We start from the raw sequence: 17,092 nt of genomic DNA, 5'->3' as shown, positions 1-17,092 counted from the left end.
ACTCTGTAGGTACCCCCTGTATATAGCCTCCACATTGACTCTGTACCGGTCCACCCACCTGTATATAGCCTCCACATTGACTCTGTACCGGTAGCCCCTGTATATAGCCTCCACATTGACTCTGTACTACCCCTGTATATAGCCTCCACATTGACTCTGTACACCTGTTGTACCCCCTGTATATAGCCTCCACATTGACTCTGTACCAGTACCCACTGTAAGGTCTACTACACCTGTTGTATTCAGCATTTCACTGTAAGGTCTACTACACCTGTTGTATTCAGCATTTCACTGTAAGGTCTACTACACCTGTTGTATTCAGCATTTCACTGTGAGGTCTACTACACCTGTTGTATTCAGCATTTCACTGTAAGGTCCACTACACCTGTTGTATTCAGCATTTCACTGTGAGGTCTACTACACCTGTTATATTCAGCATTTCACTGTGAGGTCTACTACACCTGTTATATTCAGCATTTCACTGTGAGGTCTACTACACCTGTTGTATTCAGCATTTCACTGTAAGGTCTACTCCACCTGTTGTATTCAGCATTTCACTGTGAGGTCTACTACACCTGTTGTATTCAGCATTTCACTGTAAGGTCTACAGCTGTTGTATTCGGGCGCATGTGACTAATACAATTGGATTTGATTGGTTCCTGTACCTTTCCATGACCTTGTCCTAACCCTGTTTCCTTTTCCCAGAGTGATCGATCTGGGGGTCATGATTCCATGCGACAGGATATTGAGGGAAGCCATCGACTGCAAAGCAGGTGTGTTGACAGGAACCTTATGGCTTATAGGTATAACCTGGTCCCAGATCAGTTTGGGCTGTCTGACGAGGTGGCACTAGGAGGTGAATAACCTGGTCCCAGATCAGTTTGGGCTGCCTGACTGGGTGGCACTAGGAGGTGAACCTTATGGCTTATCAGTTCCACTGTACTGTAGCTCGATGTTTGGCTTAATCAGGAGGTGATTAACCTGGTCCCAGATCAGTTTGGGCTGTCTGAAGAGATGGCACTAGGAGGTGATTAACCTGGTCCCAGATCAGTTTGGGCTGTCTGAAGAGATGGCACTAGGAGGTGATTAACCTGGTCCCAGATCAGTTTGGGCTGTCTGACGGGGTGGCACTAGGAGGTGATTAACCTGGTCCCAGATCAGTTTGGGCTGTCTGACGGGGCGGCACTAGGACAGGAAGTGGTGCTTAACCTGGTCCCAGATCAGTTTGGGCTGTCTGACGATGTGGCACTAGGAAGTGATTAACCTGGTCCCAGATCAGTTTGGGCTGTCTGACAGGGCAGCACTAGCAGGTGATTAACCTGGTTCCAGATCAGTTTGGGCTGTCTGACGGGGCTGCACTAGGAGGTGATTAACCTGGTCCCAGATCAGTTTGGGCTGTCTGACGATGTGGCACTAGGAGGTGATTAACCTGGTCCCAGATCAGTTTGGGCTGTCTGACGGGGCGGCACTAGGACAGGAAGTGGTGCTTAACCTGGTCCCAGATCAGTTTGGGCTGTCTGACGATGTGGCACTAGGAGGTGATTAACCTGGTCCCAGATCAGTTTGGGCTGTCTGACGGGGCGGCACTAGGAGGTGAATAACCTGGTCCCAGATCAGTTTGGGCTGTCTTGCCAACTGCTAGGAGTTGGAGTTGGCTATAAACCACAGACAGATCTGGGACCAGGCCAGAGAAGGAGTAGGATTGGGACTGAAATCAGAGATGGAATGAGTGAACTGCTCTTTGAGAAGTAGTCCCTCCAGCTGAACTTCCTGTGTATCCCTCCGCCCTACAGACATCATCGGTCTGTCTGGCCTCATCACGCCCTCGCTGGATGAGATGATCTACGTTGCCAAGGAGATGGAGCGGCTTGGGATGAAGACCCCACTGCTGATCGGAGGGGCCACCACCTCCAAGTAAGACACACACACACTGTGACCTTTCAACTCGCCACTTCCTGGCCCCTTGTTGACCCTGTGTCTGATGTGATGCGTCTCTCAACACACACCGTCATTATCTTCACCGTGACCTTTCAACTCGCCACTTCCTGGCCCCTTGTTGGCCCTGTGGCTGATGTGATGCGTCCCTCAACACACACCGTCATTATCTTCACCGTGACCTTTCAACTCGCTACTTCGTGGCCCCTTGTTGACCCTGTGTCTGATGTGATGCGTCTCTCAACACACACCGTGACCTTTCAACTCGCTACTTCCTGGCCCCTTGTTGACCCTGTGTCTGATGTGATGCGTCTCTCAACACACACCGTGACCTTTCAACTCGCTACTTCGTGGCCCCTTGTTGACCCTGTGTCTGATGTGATGCGTCTCTCAACACACACCGTCATTATCTTCACCGTGACCTTTCAACTCGCTACTTCCTGGCCCCTTGTTGACCTTGTGTCTGATGTGATGCGTCTCTCAACACACACCGTCATTATCTTCACCGTGACCTTTCAACTCACTACTTCGAGGCCCCTTGCTGGCCCTGTGTCTGATGTGAAGCCTCTGTGTGTAACAGGACCCACACGGCAGTGAAGATCGCTCCCCGTTACAGCTGTCCTGTGGTGCATGTTCTGGATGCTTCCAGGAGTGTGGTGGTGGTACGTACACTAAACTGACTAGACACACTACACTTCCTGTTCTCAATTAGTACAGCCCACACTACACTTCCTGTTCTCACTTAGTACAGCCCACACTACACTGACTAGACACACTACACTTCCTGTTCTCACTTAGTACAGCCCACAATACACTGGCTAGACGCACTACACTTCCTGTTCTCACTTAGTACAGCCCACACTGCACTGACTAGACACACTACACTTCCTGTTCTCACTTAGTACAGCCCACACTACACTGACTAGACGCACTACACTTCCTGTCTGTAGATCCTGTAGTCCTCACTTAGTACAGCCCACACTACACTGACTAGACACACTACACTTCCTGTTCTCACTTAGTACAGCCCACACTACACTGGCTAGACGCACTACACTTCCTGTTCTCACTTAGTACCACCCACACTACAATTCCTGTTCTCACTTAGTACAGCCCACACTACACTTCCGGTCAGTAGATACTGTGGTCGTCACCTAGTACAGCCCACACTACACTTCCTGTCAGTAGATGCTGTGGTCCTCACTTAGTACAGCCCCCACTACACTTCCTGTCAGTAGATGCTGTGTTGTTGTCTCTGTCAGTGTCCTCAGTGTTGTTGTCTCTGTCAGTGTCCTCCGTGTTGTTGTCTCTGTCAGTGTCCTCCGTGTTGTTGTCTCTGTCAGTGTCCTCAGTGTTGTTGTCTCTGTCAGTGTCCTCCGTGTTGTTGTCTCTGTCAGTGTCCTCCGTGTTGTCTCTGTCAGTGTCCTCCGTGTTGTCTCTGTCAGTGTCCTCCGTGTTGTCTCTGTCAGTGTCCTCCGTGTTGTCTCTGTCAGTGTCCTCCGTGTTGTTGTCTCTGTCAGTGTCCTCCGTGTTGTTGTCTCTGTCAGTGTCCTCCGTGTTGTTGTCTCTGTCAGTGTCCTCCGTGTTGTTGTCTCTGTCAGTGTCCTCCGTGTTGTTGTCTCTGTCAGTGTCCTCCGTGTTGTTGTCTCTGTCAGTGTCCTCCGTGTTGTTGTCTCTGTCAGTGTCCTCCCTGTTGTTGTCTCTGTCAGTGTCCTCCCTGTTGTTGTCTCTGTCAGTGTCCTCCGTGTTGTTGTCTCTGTCAGTGTCCTCCGTGTTGTTGTCTCTGTCAGTGTCCTCCGTGTTGTTGTCTCTGTCAGTGTCCTCCGTGTTGTTGTCTCTGTCAGTGTCCTCCGTGTTGTTGTCTCTGTCAGTGTCCTCCGTGTTGTTGTCTCTGTCAGTGTCCTCCGTGTTGTTGTCCTCAGTGTCCTCCGTGTTGTTGTCTCTGTCAGTGTCCTCCGTGTTGTCTCTGTCAGTGTCCTCCGTGTTGTCTCTGTCTGTCTGTCTGTCAGTGTCCTCCGTGTTGTTGTCTCTGTCAGTGTCCTCCGTGTTGTTGTCTCTGTCAGTGTCCTCCGTGTTGTTGTCTCTGTCAGTGTCCTCCGTGTTGTTGTCTCTGTCAGTGTCCTCCGTGTTGTTGTCTCTGTCAGTGTCCTCCGTGTTGTTGTCTCTGTCAGTGTCCTCCGTGTTGTTGTCTCTGTCAGTGTCCTCCGTGTTGTTGTCTCTGTCAGTGTCCTCCGTGTTGTGTTGTTGTCTCTGTCAGTGTCCTGTCAGTGTTGTTGTCTCTGTCAGTGTCCTCCGTGTTGTTGTCTCTGTCAGTGTCCTCCGTGTTGTTGTCTCTGTCAGTGTCCTCCGTGTTGTTGTCTCTGTCAGTGTCCTCCGTGTTGTTGTCTCTGTCAGTGTCCTCCGTGTTGTCTCTGTCAGTGTCCTCCGTGTTGTTGTCTCTGTCAGTGTCCTCCGTGTTGTTGTCTCTGTCAGTGTCCTCCGTGTTGTTGTCTCTGTCAGTGTCCTCCGTGTTGTTGTCTCTGTCAGTGTCTGTGTTGTTGTCTCTGTCAGTGTCCTCCGTGTTGTTGTCTCTGTCAGTGTCCTCCGTGTTGTTGTCTCTGTCAGTGTCCTCCGTGTTGTTGTCTCTGTCAGTGTCCTCCGTGTTGTTGTCTCTGTCAGTGTCCTCCGTGTTGTCTCTGTCAGTGTCCTCCGTGTTGTTGTCTCTGTCAGTGTCCTCCGTGTTGTTGTCTCTGTCAGTGTCCTCCGTGTTGTCTCTGTCAGTGTCCTCCGTGTTGTTGTCTCTGTCAGTGTCCTCCGTGTTGTTGTCTCTGTCAGTGTCCTCCGTGTTGTTGTCTCTGTCAGTGTCCTCCGTGTTGTTGTCTCTGTCAGTGTCCTCCGTGTTGTTGTCTCTGTCAGTGTCCTCCGTGTTGTTGTCTCTGTCAGTGTCCTCCGTGTTGTTGTCTCTGTCAGTGTCCTCCGTGTTGTTGTCTCTGTCAGTGTCCTCCGTGTTGTTGTCTCTGTCAGTGTCCTCCGTGTTGTTGTCTCTGTCAGTGTCCTCCTGTGTTGTGTTGTTCTGTCAGTGTCTCCGTCTCTGTCAGTGTCCTCCGTGTTGTTGTCTCTGTCAGTGTCCTCCGTGTTGTTGTCTCTGTCAGTGTCCTCAGTGTTGTCTCTGTCTCTGTTGTGTCCTCAGTGTCCTCCGTTTGTTGTCTCTGTCAGTGTCCTCCGTTGTCTCTGTCAGTGTCTCTGTTGTGTCCTCAGTGTTCCGTGTTGTTGTCTCTGTCAGTGTCCTCCGTGTTGTTGTCTCTGTCAGTGTCCTCCGTGTTGTTGTCTCTGTCAGTGTCCTCCGTGTTGTTGTCTCTGTCAGTGTCCTCCGTGTTGTTCTGTCAGTGTCCTCCGTGTGTTGTCTCTGTCAGTGTCCTCCGTGTTGTTGTCTCTGTCAGTGTCCTCCGTGTTGTTGTCTCTGTCAGTGTCCTCAGTGTTGTTGTCTCTGTCAGTGTCCTCCGTGTTGTTGTCTCTGTCAGTGTCCTCCGTGTTGTTGTCTCTGTCAGTGTCCTCCGTGTTGTTGTCTCTGTTGTTGTCTCTGTCAGTGTCCTCCGTGTTGTTGTCCTCCTGTTGTTGTCTCTGTCAGTGTCCTCCCGTGTTGTTGTCTCTGTCAGTGTCCTCCGTGTTGTTGTCTCTGTCAGTGTCCTCCGTGTTGTTGTCTCTGTCAGTGTCCTCAGTGTTGTTGTCTCTGTCAGTGTCCTCCGTGTTGTTGTCTCTGTCAGTGTCCTCCGTGTTGTTGTCTCTGTCAGTGTCCTCCGTGTTGTTGTCTCTGTGTTGTCTCTGTCAGTGTCCTCAGTGTTGTTGTCTCTGTCAGTGTCCTCCTGTTGTTGTCTCTGTCAGTGTCCTCCGTGTTGTTGTCTCTGTCAGTGTCCTCAGTCTCTGTGTTGTTGTTGTCTCTGTCAGTGTCCTCAGTGTTGTTGTCTCTGTCAGTGTCCTCAGTGTTGTCTGTCTCTGTTGTCTCTGTCAGTGTCCTCAGTGTTGTTGTCTCTGTCAGTGTCCTCCGTGTTGTCTCTGTCAGTGTCCTCCTCTGTCAGTCCTGTTTGTCTCTGTCAGTGTCCTCCGTGTTGTCTCTGTCTCTGTCAGTGTCCTCCCTGTTGTTGTCTCTGTCAGTGTCCTCAGTGTTGTTGTCTCTGTCAGTGTCCTCAGTGTTGTTGTCTCTGTCAGTGTCCTCAGTGTTGTTGTCTCTGTCAGTGTCCTCCGTGTTGTTGTCTCTGTCAGTGTCCTCCGTGTTGTTGTCTCTGTCAGTGTCCTCCGTGTTGTTGTCTCTGTCAGTGTCCTCCGTGTTGTCTCTGTCAGTGTCCTCCGTGTTGTTGTCTCTGTCAGTGTCCTCCGTGTTGTTGTCTCTGTCAGTGTCCTCCGTGTTGTCTCTGTCAGTGTCCTCCGTGTTGTTGTCTCGTCAGTGTCCTCCGTGTTGTTGTCTCTGTCAGTGTCCTCCGTGTTGTTGTCTCTGTCAGTGTCCTCCGTGTTGTTGTCTCTGTCAGTGTCCTCCTGTGTGTTGTTGTCTCTGTCAGTGTCCTCCGTGTTGTTGTCTCTGTCAGTGTCCTCCGTGTTGTTGTCTCTGTCAGTGTCCTCCCTGTTGTTGTCTCTGTCAGTGTCCTCCGTGTTGTTGTCTCTCTGTCCTCCGTGTTGTTGTCTCTTCAGTGTCCTCCGTTCCCAGTTGTCTCTGTCAGTGTCCTCCGTGTGAGTCTCTGTCAGTGTGAAGGAGTTGTCTCTGTCAGTGTCCTCCGTGTTGTTGTCTCTGTCAGTGTCCTCCGTGTTGTTGTCTCTGTCAGTGTCCTCAGTGTTGTCTCTGTCAGTGTCCTCAGTGTTGTTGTCTCTGTCAGTGTCCTCAGTGTTGTTGTCTCTGTCAGTGTCCTCCACTCTGTTAGTGTCCTCAGTGTTGTTGTCTCTGTTAGTCTCCTCAGTGTTGTTGTCTCTGTTAGTGTCCTCAGTGTTGTTGTCTCTGTCAGTGTCCTCAGTGTTGTTGTCTCTGTCAGTGTCCTCAGTGTTGTTGTCTCTGTCAGTGTCCTCACTGTCAGTGTCCTCCGTGTTGTTGTCTCTGTCAGTGTCCTCAGTGTTGTCTCTGTCAGTGTCCTCAGTGTTGTTGTCTCTGTCAGTGTCCTCAGTGTTGTTGTCTCTGTCAGTGTCCTCAGTGTTGTTGTCTCTGTCAGTGTCCTCACACCTCAGTGTTGTTGTCTCTGTCAGTGTCCTCAGTGTTGTTGTCTCTGTCAGTGTCCTCCGTGTTGTCTCTGTCAGTGTCCTCAGCTGTTAGATAACCCTCCGTGTTGTTGTCTCTGTCAGTGTCCTCCGTGTTGTTGTCTCTGTCAGTGTCCTCCGTGTTGTTGTCTCTGTCAGTGTCCTCAGTGTTGTTGTCTCTGTCAGTGTCCTCAGTGTTGTTGTCTGTCAAATGTTCCGGGTCTCTGTCAGTGTAGCTGTTAATAACAGAGCTGTCCTCTGTTTGTGTCTCTGAACAGTCTCTGAAGGTAGGAGTTGTTCTGTCAGTGTCCTCACTGTTAGACTGTCCTGTTGTCTGGAACAGCTCTAGATGAGAATGTAGGAGTTCTTTGAGGAGACTAGGACATCAGACAGGACTGTCCTGTCCTGCGCACGTAACACCTGGAACAGTCTGATATCATAGGAGTTGAAATCTAGGGCTCTAACAGACTGACTGTCCTGTTCTGGAACAGTCTAGAAGGTAGGAGTTGTTCTAGTCTAACAGACTGTCCTGTCCTGTCCTGGAACAGTCTAGAAGGTAGGAGTTGTTCTAGTCTAACAGACTGTCCTGTCCTGTACTGGAACAGTCTAGAAGGTAGGAGTTGTTCTAGTCTAACAGACTGTCCTGTCCTGTTCTGGAACAGTCTAGAAGGTCTGACTGAACAGTCTAGAAGGTAGGAGTTGTTCTAGGCTAACAGACTGTCCTGTCCTGTCCTGGAACAGTCTAGAAGGTAGGAGTTGTTCCAGTCTAACAGACTGTCCTGTTCTGGAACAGTCTAGAAGGGAGGAGTTGTTCTAGTCTAACAGACTGTCCTGTTCTGGAACAGTCTAGAAGGTAGGAGTTGTTCCAGTCTAACAGACTGTCCTGTTCTGGAACAGTCTAGAAGGTAGGAGTTGTTCTAGTCTAACAGACTGTCCTGTCCTGTCCTGGAACAGTCTAGAAGGTAGGAGTTGTTCTAGTCTAACAGACTGTCCTGTTCTGGAACAGTCTAGAAGGTAGGAGTTGTTCCAGTCTAACAGACTGTCCTGTTCTGGAACAGTCTAGAAGGGAGGAGTTGTTCCAGTCTAACAGACTGTCCTGTACTGGAACAGTCTAGAAGGTAGGAGTTGTTCTAGTCTAACAGACTGTCCTGTTCTGGAACAGTCTAGAAGGGAGGAGTTGTTCTAGTCTAACGGACTGTCCTGTTCTGGAACAGTCTAGAAGGTAGGAGTTGTTCTAGTCTAACAGTCTGTCCTGTTCTGGAACATTCTAGAAGGTAGGAGTTGTTCCAGTCTAACAGACTGTCCTGTACCGGAACAGTCTAGAAGGTAGTTGTCCCAGTCTAAGGGCCACAGTTGCAGGGTTAGTACTACTACAGCTGATTCCTCTGATGGGTGGATGAATCCTGGTCTTATCACTATACAGCTGATTCCTCTGATGGGTGGATGAATCCTGGTCTTATCACTATACAGCTGATGGGTGGATGAATCCTGGTCCTATCACTATACAGCTGATGGGTGTATGAATCCTGGTCCTATCACTATACAGCTGATTCCTCTGATGGGTGGATGAATCCTGGCCCTATCACTATACAGCTGATTCCTCTGATGGGTGGATGAATCCTGGTCTTATCACTATACAGCTGATGGGTGGATGAATCCTGGTCCTATCACTATACAGTTGATTCCTCTGATGGGTGGATGAATCCTGGCCCTATCACTATACAGCTGATTCCTCTGATGGGTGGATGAATCCTGGTCTTATCACTATACAGCTGATGGGTGTATGAATCCTGGTCCTATCACTATACAGTTGATTCCTCTGATGGGTGGATGAATCCTGGCCCTATCACTATACAGCTGATTCCTCTGATGGGTGGATGAATCCTGGTCTTATCACTATACAGCTGATGGGTGGATGAATCCTGGTCCTGTCACTATACAGCTGATGGGTGGATGAATCCTGGTCCTATCACTATACAGCTGATGGGTGGATGAATCCTGGCCCTGTCACTATACAGCTGATGGGTGGATGAATCCTGGCCCTATCACTATACAGCTGATGGGTGGATGAATCCTGGTCCTGTCACTATACAGCTGATGGGTGGATGAATCCTGGCCCTATCACTATACAGCTGATGGGTGGATGAATCCTGGTCCTATCACTATACAGCTGATTCCTCTGATGGGTGGATGAATCCTGGTCCTATCACTATACAGCTGATGGGTGGATGAATCCTGGTCCTATCACTATACAGCTGATTCCTCTGATGGGTGGATGAATCCTGGCCCTATCACTATACAGCTGATGGGTGGATGAATCCTGGTCCTATCACTATACAGCTGATGGGTGGATGAATCCTGGTCCTATCACTATACAGCTGATTCCTCTGATGGGTGGATGAATCCTGGCCCTATCACTATACAGCTGATGGGTGGATGAATCCTGGTCCTATCACTATACAGCTGATTCCTCTGATGGGTGGATGAATCCTGGTCTTATCACTATACAGCTGATGGGTGGATGAATCCTGGTCCTATCACTATACAGCTGATGGGTGGATGAATCCTGGTCCTATCACTATACAGCTGATTCCTCTGATGGGTGGATGAATCCTGGCCCTATCACTATACAGCTGATGGGTGGATGAATCCTGGTCTTATCACTATACAGCTGATGGGTGGATGAATCCTGATCCTATCACTATACAGCTGATGGGTGGATGAATCCTGGTCCTATCACTATACAGCTGATGGATGGATGAATCTTGGTCCTCAACACTGGTCCAGGGCTGTAGCTGGTAGTTTGGTACACTACATTGTAATGGCTGGGCTGTCTGAGAGCTGTTCAGGTAGATGATGACAGGAGTCTCTGTGTGTCTGTGTTCTCAGGAGAGGCGCTTCCTGTCTCTAGCCCAGGCCAGGGAGAAAGGACTCCATGTGGATTGGCTTTCTCAGGCCAAACCAGGTACGACACTAATTCACTGGGATCAACTGTCCTTCAGGAAGTCATTTGTCTGCTTGTCATTGAAAAGATTAGACTTATTTCTGTCTGACCGATGTAGGTCATATTTTGATAGAATATACCCTGACTATGGTGACTGATCCTCTCTCTCTCTCTGTCTCTCTCTCTCTCTCTGTCTCTCTCTCCTGCTCTCCCTCTCTCTCTCTCTCTCTCTCTCTCTCTCTCTCTGCTCTCCCTCTCTCTCTCTCTCTCTCTCTCTCTGTCTCTCTCTGTCTCTCTCTCTCTCTGTCTCTCTCTCTCTCTCTCTCTCTCTCTCTCTCTCTCTCTCTCTCTCTCTCTCTCTCTCTCTCTCTCTCTCTCTCTCTCTCTCTCTCTCTCTCTCTCTCTCTCTCTCTCTCTCTCTCTCCCTGCTCTCTCTCTGTCTCTCTCTCTCTCTCTCTCTCTCTCCTCTCTCTCTCTGCTCTCTCTCTCTCTCCCGCTCTCCCTCTCTCTCCCGCTCTCTCTCTCTCCCGCTCTCCCTCTCTCTCCCCTCCCTCCTCTCCCTCCCTCCCTCCCTCCCTCCCTCCCTCCCTCCCTCCCTCGCTGTCCCTCCCTCCCTCCCTCCCTCCCTCCCTCCCTCCCTCCCTCCCTCCCTCCCTCCCTCCCTCCCTCCCTCCCTCCCTCCCTCCCTCCCTCCCTCCCTCCCTCCCTCCCTCCCTCCCTCCCTCCCTCCCTCCCTCCCTCCCTCCCTCCCTCCCTCCCTCCCTCCCTCCCTCTCCTCTCCTCTCCTCCCCCCTCCCTCCCTCCTTCTCCCTCCCTCCCTCCCTCCCTCCCTCCCTCCCTCCCTCCCTCCCTCCCTCCCTCCCTCCCTCCCTCCCTCCCTCCCTCCCTCCCTCCCTCCCTCCCTCCCTCCCTCCCTCCCTCCCTCCCCCTCCCTCCCTCCCTCCCTCCCTCCCTCCCTCCCTCCCTCCCTCCCTCCCTCTCCCCCTCCCTCCCTCCCTCCCTCCCTCCCTCCCTCCCTCCCTCTCCTCTCCTCTCCCCCCTCCTTCCCTCCCTCCCTCCCCTCCTCCCTCCTCCCTCCCCCTGTCAGTGTGTCCTCAGTTCCTGGGTACCCGTGTGTTTGAGGGGTATGACCTGCGGAGGCTGGTGGACTACATCGACTGGAAGCCTTTCTTTGACGTGTGGCAGCTGAGAGGGAAGTACCCTAACAGAGGATACCCCAAGATCTTCAAGGACAAAACCGTGGGTACGTAGAGGACATAGATGTAATGCTATCGCCATTCTACTGTTGTGATTGTATTTCTATGGAGAAGGTGCATTCCTGCCATCCCTTCAGACTGTTCAGAAGCTTATGTGGAGGTATAACAGGTGTAATATAATATTGTACCTGTGGTTGATGGACTGATAGATAATAATGTTATAATGAACCTGTACAGGTGAGGAGACTGATAGATAATTATGTCATAATGACCCTGTACAGGTGAGGAGACTGATAGATAATAATGTCATAATGACCCTGTACAGGTGAGGAGACTGATAGATAATAATGTTATAATGAACCTGTACAGGTGAGGAGACTGATAGATAATAATGTCATAATGAACCTGTACAGGTGAGGAGACTGATAGATAATAATGTTAGAATGAACCTGTACAGGTGAGGAGACTGATAGATAATAATGTTATAATGAACCTGTACAGGTGAGGAGACTGATAGATAATAATGTCATAATGAACCTGTACAGGTGAGGAGACTGATAGATAATAATGTTATAATGAACCTGTACAGGTGAGGAGACTGATAGATAATAATGTCATAATGAACCTGTACAGGTGAGGAGACTGATAGATAATAATGTTAGAATGAACCTGTACAGGTGAGGAGACTGATAGATAATAATGTCATAATGAACCTGTACAGGTGAGGAGACTGATAGATAATAATGTCATAATGAACCTGTACAGGTGAGGAGACTGATAGATAATAATGTTATAATGAACCTGTACAGGTGAGGAGACTGATAGATAATAATGTTAGAATGAACCTGTACAGGTGAGGAGACTGATAGATAATAATGTTAGAATGAACCTGTACAGGTGAGGAGACTGATAGATAATAATGTTAGAATGAACCTGTACAGGTGAGGAGACTGATAGATAATAATGTTAGAATGAACCTGTACAGGTGAGGAGACTGATAGATAATAATGTTATAATGAACCTGTACAGGTGAGGAGACTGATAGATAATAATGTCATAATGAACCTGTACAGGTGAGGAGACTGATAGATAATAATGTCATAATGAACCTGTACAGGTGAGGAGACTGATAGATAATAATGTCATAATGAACCTGTACAGGTGAGGAGACTGATAGATAATAATGTTATGAATGAACCTGTACAGGTGAGGAGACTGATAGATAATAATGTTATAATGAACCTGTACAGGTGAGGAGACTGATAGATAATAATGTTATAATGAACCTGTACAGGTGAGGAGACTGATAGATAATAATGTTAGAATGAACCTGTACAGGTGAGGAGACTGATAGATAATAATGTTAGAATGAACCTGTACAGGTGAGGAGACTGAGATAATAATGTTATAGATAATAATGTAGATAATAATGAACCTGTACAGGTGAGGAGACTGATAGATAATAATGTTATAATGAACCTGTACAGGTGAGGAGACTGATAGATAATAATGTTATAATGAACCTGTACAGGTGAGGAGACTGATAGATAATAATGTCATAATGAACCTGTACAGGTGAGGAGACTGATAGATAATAATGTTATAACCTGAACTGATAGATAATAATGTTAGAATGAACCTGTACAGGTGAGGAGACTGATAGATAATAATGTTATAATGAACCTGTACAGGTGAGGAGACTGATAGATAATAATGTTATAATGAACCTGTACAGGTGAGGAGACTGATAGATAATAATGTTATAATGAACCTGTACAGGTGAGGAGACTGATAGATAATAATGTTATAATGAACCTGTACAGGTGAGGAGACTGATAGATAATAATGTTAGAATGAACCTGTACAGGTGAGGAGACTGATAGATAATAATGTTAGAATGAACCTGTACAGGTGAGGAGACTGATAGATAATAATGTTATAATGAACCTGTACAGGTGAGGAGACTGATAGATAATAATGTTATAATGAACCTGTACAGGTGAGGAGACTGATAGATAATAATGTTATAATGAACCTGTACAGGTGAGGAGACTGATAGATAATAATGTTATAATGAACCTGTACAGGTGAGGAGACTGATAGATAATAATGTTATAATGAACCTGTACAGGTGAGGAGACTGATAGATAATAATGTCATAATGAACCTGTACAGGTGAGACTGAGACTGATAGATAATAATGTGAACCTGTATAATGAACCTGTACAGGTGAGGAGACTGATAGATAATAATGTTATAATGAACCTGTACAGGTGAGGAGACTGATAGATAATAATGTCATAATGAACCTGTACAGGTGAGGAGACTGATAGATAATAATGTCATAATGAACCTGTACAGGTGAGGAGACTGATAGATAATAATGTTATAATGAACCTGTACAGGTGAGGAGACTGATAGATAATAATGTTATAATGAACCTGTACAGGTGAGGAGACTGATAGATAATAATGTCATAATGAACCTGTACAGGTGAGGAGACTGATAGATAATAATGTTATAATGAACCTGTACAGGTGAGGAGGCTCGGAGGGTGTTTGACGATGCCCAGCGGCTCCTCAACAGACTGATAGATAATAAGGGTCTCTGGGGGCGTGGCCTGGTGGGCTTCTGGCCCGCCCAGAGTGTAGGAGACGACATCCAGGTGTACGAACATGACGTTACACCCCGCTCCCCCACGCCCCTCGCCACCTTCTATGGACTACGCCAACAGGTGAGTAGCAGGGAGATCTGGAACAGGGTGTGTTAGTTCATGGTGTGTGTGTGGGCGGGGTCTGTGTGTGTGTGGGGGGGGTCTGTGTGTGTGTGGCGGGGTCTGTGTGTGTGGGGGCGGGGTCTGTGTGCGTCTGTGTTCAATTAATTTCCATTTATAAATCTATAGCAAGTAGGGCTGTCCACGACAAAAAAAAAAATCTTGGTCGACCCAGAATCATCTGTTCTTTTCGACCAATCCCTGATCTAAATGTTAAAACGTTTTTTTCCATATTTAGAAACATCCTGTGTGTTTTATTCAAATCAACTACATTCACTGAGCTGGTCTGATGCTTTAAGCACACTGTTTGATGAAATAATTCAGACACACTTCACTCGAGGGATTCCGACCAGCAATTGATTTGATTGCTGCTCTGTGTTTAAAAAAACAGCTAGTGACTGTGTGACTAGCAACCTCTGTCTCTCTCTCTCCTCCCCGCTGTCTCTCTCTCCTCCCCGCTGTCTCTCTCTCCTCCCCGCTGTCTCTCTCTCCTCCCCGCTGTCTCTCTCTCCTCCCTGCAGTCTCGCTCTCCTCCCCGCTGTCTCTCTCTCCTCCCCGCTGTCTCTCTCTCCTCCCCGCTGTCTCTCTCTCCTCCCCGCTGTCTCTCTCTCCTCCCCGCTGTCTCTCTCTCCTCCCTGCAGTCTCTCTCTCCTCCCTGCTGTCTCTCTCTCCTCCCTGCCGTCTCTCTCTCTCTTCCCCGCTGTCTCTCTCTCTCTCCTCCCTGCCGTCTATCTCTCCTCCCTGCCGTCTCTCTCTCCTCCCTGCTGCAGCTAGTGACTGTGACACGTATGCTTCGCATGCACATGACCAATAGGGCCTGACCTATAGCATATCACAATCACATCAATACGTTTGTTATCACAAACTCTTGAGCATTGTAACACATGCGACGGCTAAATGGATCCAGAGGACCTGACAAACTTAAAACGGGATGGGAATGTTTACTGGTTGCTCAGGAGGTAAAGGGGAAGTCCGATGTGCGGATCAGGAAACACAAGTTCTGGAGAAAGCGCTGCATGTTAGGATGATGTGTGTGCCAAACAGGTGCTGTTAGATTACAATATCATTTTTTCTGACCGTTTGGGACAATGTAAACAACACTAAATACATTCTAAGTCTCCCAGAGAGTCTGTTGTCGTGTTTTTTGTTGTTGTAAAGCCTTTATTACAGCAACGACTAAAAACAGTCGCGTTCATTCGTGAATTAAATTTCTGAAACAGGAACGGTTTATTTATTGTTTACTCTTAATTATTCGCATTTATTTTATTTTAAAAGTAAAATGCTTGATTTGCATTTCACATTATGAACGACTCGTATTCTGTGTGATGACATGAACAAGTACACGTTGTCGATTGATACAGTAGCCGAAATACAATGTATTCAGACCCCTTGACTTTTTCCACATTCTGTTACATTACAGCCTTATTCTAAAATGGGTTAAATTGTTTCATTTTCCTCATCAATCTACACACAATACACAGTAATGACATCACAATACCCCATAATGACATCACAATACCCCATAATGACGTCACAATACCCCATAATGTCAAAGCAAAAACAGGTTTTATATTTTTTTTGCAAATTTATTACAAATAACAAATAGATACCTTATTTACATAAGTATTCAGACCCTTTGCTATGAGACTCAAAATTGAGCTCAGGTGCATCCTGTTTCCATTGATCATCCTTGAGATGTTTCTTCAACTCGATTGGAGTCCACCTGTGGTAAACTCAATTGATTGGATATGATTTGGAAGGTAACACACCTGTCTATGTAACGTCCCACAGCTGACAGTGCATTATTTGTGTTTCACCGTTGTTCTTACATAATATAACCATATATAATTATGGTAGCACATGTCTTAGACTGGTGGACTGTGTCACCCCCACAGCCTCCACAATGGATTAGTCCACTGAGACAGACCTCTATAATGGATTAGTCCACTGAGACAGGCCTCTATAATGCATTGTTTGCTGTTTGGGGTTTTAGGCTGGGTTTCTGTACAGCACTTTGAGATATCAGCTGATGTACGAAGGGCTATATCAATAAATTTGATTTGATTTTGATTTGATTAGTCCACTGAGACAGACCTCTATAATGGATTAGTCCACTGAGACAGGTCTCCACAATGGATTAGTCCACTGAGACAGACCTCTATAATGGATTAGTCCACTGAGACAGACCTCTATAATGGATTAGTCCACTGAGACAGACCTCTACAATGGATTAGTCCACTGAGACAGGTCTCCACAATGGATTAGTCCACTGAGACAGGCCTCTATAATGGATCAGTCCAACAGACCTCTATAATGGATTAATCCACTGAGACAGACCTCTATAATGGATCAGTCCACTGAGACAGACCTCTATAATGGATCAGTCCAACAGACCTCTATAATGGATCAGTCCAACAGACCTCTATAATGGATTAATCCACTGAGACAGACCTCTATAATGGATCAGTCCACTGAGACAGACCTCTATAATGGATCAGTCCACTGAGACAGACCTCTATAATGGATCAGTCCAACAGACCTCTATAATGGATCAGTCCACTGAGACAGACCTCTATAATGGATCAGTCCACTGAGACAGGACTCCACAATGGATCAGTCCAATCAGACAGGAGCCAATCAGAAAGGTGTCTTGTACACCAATTGTTTAGATTTTGTTGCTACTGCTCGACTTAAAGACATCTGGGTCGACCAACAGTCTATGGACCAATCAATGGAAACAGCGGACTAAACGGGGTCAACCCGAACAACAAGCATGTACTGTAAGATAACTGTGTTTGTCTTGTAGGCAGAGAAGGACAGTGCCAGCTCAGACCCCTACTACTGCCTGTCCGACTTCGTGGCCCCGAGGACCAGCCGTGTGTCTGACTACATGGGGATGTTTGCTGTAGCTGTGTTCGGAGCGGAGGAGCTGAGCAAACAGTTTGAGACCCAGGGAGACGACTACAACAGTATCATGGTGAAGGCTCTGGCTGACCGCCTGGCTGAGGTACGGACTCTAGTGTTACTATACTGAGGTACGGACTCTAG

General features: G+C 47.7%; 1 protein-coding gene across 1 annotated transcript in view; it reads left to right on the top strand.

The window, feature by feature from the left end:
* Nucleotides 1-17,051, top strand: part of LOC124018710 (methionine synthase-like) — a gene marked incomplete at its 3' end in the record, with an annotated part of 56,228 nt that extends 39,177 nt beyond the window's left edge. The window contains 7 exon segments of the mRNA XM_046334060.1: nucleotides 706-773; nucleotides 1,794-1,914; nucleotides 2,516-2,597; nucleotides 10,021-10,096; nucleotides 11,163-11,318; nucleotides 13,809-14,005; nucleotides 16,851-17,051. Coding sequence (XP_046190016.1) covers nucleotides 706-773; nucleotides 1,794-1,914; nucleotides 2,516-2,597; nucleotides 10,021-10,096; nucleotides 11,163-11,318; nucleotides 13,809-14,005; nucleotides 16,851-17,051 — 901 coding nt within the window.
* Between the last annotated feature and the right edge of the window lie 41 nt (nucleotides 17,052-17,092).

This window comes from Oncorhynchus gorbuscha, unplaced genomic scaffold, assembly GCF_021184085.1.
Source record: "Oncorhynchus gorbuscha isolate QuinsamMale2020 ecotype Even-year unplaced genomic scaffold, OgorEven_v1.0 Un_scaffold_569, whole genome shotgun sequence".
In the NCBI taxonomy this organism is placed as follows: Eukaryota; Metazoa; Chordata; class Actinopteri; order Salmoniformes; family Salmonidae; genus Oncorhynchus; species Oncorhynchus gorbuscha.
The sequence above is the reverse complement of the archived record's forward strand: the minus strand, read 5'-3'. Positions and strand labels throughout refer to the sequence as shown.